This window comes from Polyodon spathula, chromosome 30 (genome assembly GCF_017654505.1).
Source record: "Polyodon spathula isolate WHYD16114869_AA chromosome 30, ASM1765450v1, whole genome shotgun sequence".
Classification (NCBI taxonomy): domain Eukaryota; kingdom Metazoa; phylum Chordata; class Actinopteri; order Acipenseriformes; family Polyodontidae; genus Polyodon; species Polyodon spathula.
This window is the reverse complement of record NC_054563.1, coordinates 2,923,861-2,930,612: the sequence shown is the minus strand read 5'-3', so window position 1 is coordinate 2,930,612 and position 6,752 is coordinate 2,923,861. Positions and strand designations below refer to the sequence as shown.

Sequence of the window (6,752 nt, the reverse complement as noted above, 5' to 3'; positions counted from 1 at the left end):
ATTCAGCCCTCAATCTCTGGTGTTGATATTACAGTACAGTACTGTATGTTAGGTATTTGAAAGTCAATGGGTTGTATAATATCATTTTTAGGAGGCTTCTTGATTGGGAAAGTCATTTAAACAATTTCACAGTGATTCGATTATCTGGACAGCAAAAATCCTCTGTACACCTCAGCGGGGAGGGACACTGGAATGTACAGCTTGATATTTTCTCTCCACACCCTGCAGTAAAATAGTGCGTGCTTTCAAAATCCTCCAGGGAAGCATCTTCTTACCGGTGATTTTTAGCTTCCAGTTTTGATGCACGAGATCCTTAATCTCGGGTTAGTAGGACAAAAGAACGACGCAGGAGGCCAAGTTTAAAAAGGTGGGTTATGAGCTTTGCCTACACAGCAGGTTACAGAAATCTCACATCGACAAACCCTTCAAGGATTCAACCAAACACGGAGGAATTGGGATGTCAAAGTTTATCACACAGGACTTGAAATTAGCAGGGCAGTACGTCCCAATATTAATCTGAATTTGTGATTTTTTAGCTTTTAGTTTTGGGAATATGCCCTCCATTATGTTTCAGAAGTACCTTCTTTCAAGTACATTACTGAATTGATCAGGAGCCAAGAATTATATCAATCAAGCCCCTGCCTAATCCGTTTTGGTCTCTTATCACAGCAGTAACAAGTCTGCATTGCACTCATTGATTGCTTTCTACACAGCTTCAGGAGAATTATGAATTCAGCTCAGTGCATGATCTGTTAGAAAAGGTTTGAATTTCTGTTCTTGCTGGTTTTTACCCCATTCTTACTTCTCTTACTACCGCAACAACTGGACTTGTACGAATTCTACAGATTCAGACAGCCACACATCTCTCTCACAGAAACGCTGCACCCCAGCGCTTGAGAGAGTGATGCTGAACACAATGCTGTCAGCTCTTTAGAGACACAGCCAGCGTTGAGGCAGCACGGAAGGCAGTGAAGCCTGTAATTACCAGTCCTGTTTGTTCTTTTGGGTTTTTTTTTTTCATTAGCACTTTCTTCTAACACTGTGATTGTAGGAATTCAATCTATTACAGAACTCAATCATAGACCGAACCCTCAAAGGTCATTTTCATCAACCTCGTCTTGTTAAAAATATGTCTTGTAATTACACTACTGCACAACTGAGTCACAATTAACCTTTTGTGCATTTCAGGGTAGCTTAAATAAAAAACTACAAAAAGAACACTACTTTAAAAAGTGCAAAAAGAGATTTGGCTCATTAGCAGAAAACGATTGCGCGCACTTTAAACTCGCATTTATTTCAATAACAAAATGATCTTTTAATGGAGTTCAATTTTACAGCAATTTACTTCAATTTAGATTTAATTTGACATTCAATTCTCAGAAATCCAAAAGCCAAAAAAATTGTATTTTAAAATTGCACACAGTGGCTGTTCAATGCTAGCCTTTCACTACATCCTCTGAATGGCATACTAAGAGTAAGTAACACAGCAGTAAGTCCAGTGGTTAAAGAAACGGGCTTGTAACCAGGAGGTCCCCGGTTCAAATCCCACCTCGCCCGCTGACTCGCCGCGTGACCTTGAGCAAGTCACTTAACCTCCTTGTGCTCTGTCTTTTGAGTGAAATGTTGTTGTGAGTGACACACCCTAGTCTCTGTAATGAATAAAGGTGTATGCTAAATAAACTAATAATAATCTGATATTATTCAGTTTTTCTGTGCAGCAGACTTTAAAACCTCGAACAATATGTATCTGCTGTGACAGTCCTTCTTACTGCTGTACAAACCTATACAAAAAGCAAACTGGACTGCATCACAAGAGCGCCATCTAGTGGATGATGTACCTTTAATAGTGGACTATAACACAGGCTGATTGATCTGCAAAATACAACCTGTGTGGTTCTAAACAGAATCAGTCACAAATAAGCACAAAAACACATTCCTTTCATTTTGTAAGCCTATTTTTTTATTATCTTTTTCTGTTCAAATTGTTTCATAATAGCATGTTAGAATACAGATTTCGAGCAGTGCAAACACACAAAAAAAATGTTAAAATTACAAACTCAGGTGTACAGGTTACTTTGTGCTTCATTGACTCTCACCAGCTTTTTCAATACGTCTACACTCTCGGACGAATCCAGCTGCAAAAAAAAAATGGAATATTTTCATAACCATTTGCATGAATACATTCTAGAAAACAGATTTTTTTTAAAAAGGAATGTAATGTTTTTAAATTGAACCTTTACTGCAGATCCTAAAAGAAAAGCAGACAGCGCAGCAAACAGCTGGCACCGGCGCTCTGCCCTTACCTTCACTATACGACTGAGGCTCCTGCAAGACACCGTGGGCTTGTAAGCCTCCACAGTGACTGAATCAGGCTTAACCACATCACTGTAACACTGGTACAAGACAGCCGGGATCCCAAAGACTTGACAGTGACTGAGAACTGAGGACAACAACCAGAATTAACAAGGCAACAACGTAACAAAAAAGAACAAGCTCAAGACACGGCCACTAGAGCCCCCTACTGGCCTGTCTAGCATATGTCTTGGAGTGCAGAAAAGTTAGCATGGTTTGAATCCTGCTTACCCAGAATTCCCAATCTTAGCAGGGAGGGATCTTAGCATATATATATATGTGTGTGTGTGTGTGACACAAGCGGTTACCTGCTGCAGGGAGCCCAGTGACAACATTGGGCTGCTCCAGAAGAGGGCAGAGTGGCACCTCCTTGTACTGGCGTGTCTTCAGCGCTCTCAGGAAGGGCACAGGGATGGTGGAGACTGAATCAGGTGTTTTGTACTCCACTACAGAGCAATCTGACAACACTGTCACAGTCAGGCCTGTTTTCTGAATGCTGCCTAAAACCTACAAGAGAGGTGGAACATTACTGCTTCTACCGTTATAGTGAGAATGTAAGAACATGAGAATCGGATTCTAATCCGCAGAATGCTTTTACCTTCTCTGCCCATTGGAAAAGCTGGTCTTCTGCTACATGACAAGTGCACTGGCAAATCAGAACCTTCAAAGACAAAAAGAAAGGGTGATTTTATACACAACACAGCATTTTAAGCCACTATGTATCAAGTCACATCTCTACAGGCAGGCCTAATAGACCATACTTTGTGACACAAAAGAAAGACTGTAAGACTGCACTAAATTCAAAAGCCCACATTTGCACTACTGCTATTGATATTAGCATTTAAACATATTGCGCTTTCTAAAAAGGTAGGTTTGCAAATTGTGCATGTAACCTGCCATTTACCAAGTGGTGCTTTTCAGACACCGCTTCCTCATCTGAGTCTGTTGCTAGAAAGACATGACTTAATATTACAGCGACCCACGTCTGGCTTGTCTGTTCGTCTGTGGAAGACGCAGGATGGACCCGCAGGGAGCTGCTGATTGGCAGTGGTTTTGCATCTCTCATTCCAGAGGGTGACAGACCCCACAGTCTCCCAGCTCCCCGAGCTCAGAACAAAGGCAGACAGGAATCCTGACAACACACGTATCACAAGGGGGTTAACACACGTCTTCATCTGACAGGGAGCTCAAGACACCACACTGAACACAGGCCTGCTCTGAGCAGTAAGACAAGCCAAGGGGCTCCAGTAATCCGTGTTTCTATTTAGTAAGTCTGTAACAGTACATGTTGTTTATAATATACCAAACTATTCTATTAGTAGAAGTAAACAGGTTAAACAAAAAAGAAATCATATTCATTAAAAAGCAGTTGTGTAATCGGGTTTATTTTATGGGATTCCAGCATAAGGAAATAAATAAAAATGTATTTGCACAATCAGCCACTTCATGCGTAAATCCAGTAGAAAGCGCTCATTAGTAAAATCCATATAGAAACTGGTCCAGGTGTTTGATGAGCCGCTTGTTCATGGGATACAGTACAGAAGCAATGCTGTGTGCTATTCTACAGCTGCTATCTCTGTTACCTGCAGCATTGGGTCCTGCAGCTAGGATAAGGTCTGAACACTGGAAGGCTTTGGCGCTGGAGGCGTCTATCGAGTTTGTGATGTCTGGATTCCAATGAACATGGACTTCTCTGTTAAAAAAAATAAGAAAAAAGAAAAGAGAACTAAAACTGGGCAACTTTTCTGATGGACGAGTCGATCAGACGAATCCTCCTACCTTGCATTAGCTGAACAGATTTCTTGCAAGTCACTTTTCTGTGCATTCTCAAAAGTGTGTGAACAGGAATTGTTATGATTCTAAGAACTGTTTTTAAAGGGTTACTATGAACGCTTTAAAGCTATTCTGTATCTTTATGTGAAGCACCTATGCATTTAAAACATTAAAAAAAAAAGATTGAATATTAATTTTGAATTACTAAATAATGGCGTCTTTATTTCGGGCAATGCAGTGTTATACCCAGTCATAATACAGGCGCAACAGCAGCTGTGTTACGTGTATACTGCTGATCCAGTTTTAAAATAGCATCCAAATAATTGCGCACAGTACGTAAGAACGTTTGTGAATGCCTCTGCGGTTCCACTGTAAGCGTGCTCCAGTCTCATGCGGTCTGCTGTACGAACTCACTACAGCTCTAAGATCAAACCGTAAAAGCACTGCCCAAAATAAACATCAAATGTAAAACAAATCTAATTAAAAACGTATCTCGGATATTAGTCTTCGATTTTATCGAAATGATTCAGCAAAATGTAGTAACAGAATTATTTCGTGATTGTCGTGTTACCTTTTCTTTTGGATTTCGTTCCTGATTTCCCGATCTTCTTCGTTTTCCTCCTCCTCCGACTCGTCTTCACCTTCATCCACAGCTCGGGAGTAAGCGGACACAACCTCTCCAAAAAATGTAGCCATGGTGCAATTCAGTGCGATCTAGAGAAGTATTCTATTATCAAACCAGACAGCAGGCAGCACCTCCCCTGCTTGTGTACTTCTGCAAGGCCTTCTGTGTTTCGCTTTCTGTCTCGGTAAGAACACCAGAGGGCGCTCTCTGAATGAAAAATGAGTGGGGTAATTAGAAGGTCTACTTGTATTAAAATCATGTTGTTTTTACTTTTTGTTGAGTGCTTAATGTTACTGAGTATTTTAAAATCAACTAACATTGAACTGATTATTATATGTACAGTAATAATAATAATAATAATAATAATATTCAGACGCCCCTGTTGGTTTGGGGTGCTTGGGAGCAGTCCTGCATCGGGTCGGGTACCAGCCGAGTAGCAGGAGGCGATTAGGGAGAAGTCAGCTGACGAAGCAGTGTTCTCGGTTTGTGTTGCCGTTTGTTTGATACGTCGCAAGATCCTTTTATCACCTCTGCGTGGTGATATTAAAAATGCCTGTGGACGAAGTGCAACAAAAGATAGTGTAGGATTTATCTCATGTAGTGGATATCAGGTGTGTGGAATTATTTTGCAATCACAGTTAATGAAAATACTGAACATGTGTCCGGATTCGTTGCTTGCAAAACCGGTCATGTTTCTGAGTACATCATCTCTGCGAAAGCACAGGTGTAGCTCCCTTTCAAACTGGTGGCACGAAAGGAAGAGACAGGTATTTTATAGTAAAGCAAGTCGAGATAGTTCATGTTACAATGTTAAAATATATCCAGACGCAGGCAGTAGGTAAAGGACATACACCTGCGGATTCTGGTTGGGTTGCAGGTAAGGTTAAGAAGACGGTGGTGAAGCGTTTTGTGGGTCCGGGTCAGAAGTGGGTCGTAAAAGTCAGACCCGCGCAGGAAAGGCTCCAAAGGAATCGTGTTTTGGTATTTAACTACCTGACACAATCGTTTGAACAACATCACAACAGGAAACTCATTACAGTCTACAAGATATAGCATTTAATAAACCAGACAATTGGGCATCAATGCAAAAAAGTAGGTCACCTTGATCAACAGCCACAGCATGTGTAATAGTATTTCATCTCTTCCTCATCATCAGCTCAAATCAAATAACTAATGATCCAGCTTAAATAGGCAAGGATACAGCAATCATAGATGTGTGCTCACTAAGGTGTTCAGTTATACAAGCAAATTATCTTGACACGAAACAGAGTTTTAAAAAAAAAAAAAAAACTCAAATCATTACTTCTTGGGCAAATGCATCTTTTATTAACCAATTACACAGTAACAGTACCTGCCCTCTCCACCCGATCCTGTTTCTATTAACATTGTGAAATGAATTCCAGGATATAGATTAGAAAACAAAATGTACATGTGAGTTTGTATGTATAGGGAACAGTGGCTCATCCATGAACAACCCAACTACAATAAATGAAAATCTATTCAGGTCAATGGTATGGGTAAAAGTCTGTAACCTCAGGAAATCCCAATCTAAGCCAATCCATCAAAACAGTATTAAATTAATTTGTGTTCACTTTAATAAGCACAAAACACTTGCCAGGAATCTGCAATGTAAACTACATTTTAAAAAGCATTTTAGCACATACATACAGACAGACATTTTTATATATATAAAATCTGTCCTTCCTTTGCTCTGAAATCTCCACGGGGTATACATCGTTTTACACATTTTGTACGTTAAAACAGGAAGTTTAACAACAAGACTATGAATAAGAAATGACCTCCATCAACTATGCCTTCCCATGTGTGTTAATGTAACAATTTAAGGAAGACAAACAACACTAATTTTTATAAAGTTTGTATTTGACACTAAGTTTGTGACAAACCAATATATTCAGTGGCTGGTAAACTGTCTTGGACATTTAAAAAAAAAAAAAAGAGAGAGTCTTTTCCCAAATATTCACCATTTAATGTTTACATGCAA

General features: G+C 39.8%; 1 protein-coding gene across 1 annotated transcript; it reads right to left on the bottom strand.

Moving 5' to 3' along the window:
- Positions 1-1,937: 1,937 nt before the first annotated feature.
- Positions 1,938-4,929, bottom strand: psmg1 (proteasome (prosome, macropain) assembly chaperone 1). The gene is made up of 7 exons (XM_041232646.1): positions 4,697-4,929; positions 3,936-4,045; positions 3,336-3,484; positions 2,951-3,013; positions 2,661-2,859; positions 2,304-2,440; positions 1,938-2,135 (listed from the first exon to the last, which is right to left on the bottom strand). Exons 1-7 carry the CDS (start codon positions 4,819-4,821, stop codon positions 2,058-2,060), a joined length of 861 nt encoding a protein of 286 aa, XP_041088580.1. The 5' UTR covers positions 4,822-4,929; the 3' UTR covers positions 1,938-2,057.
- Positions 4,930-6,752: the final 1,823 nt, after the last annotated feature.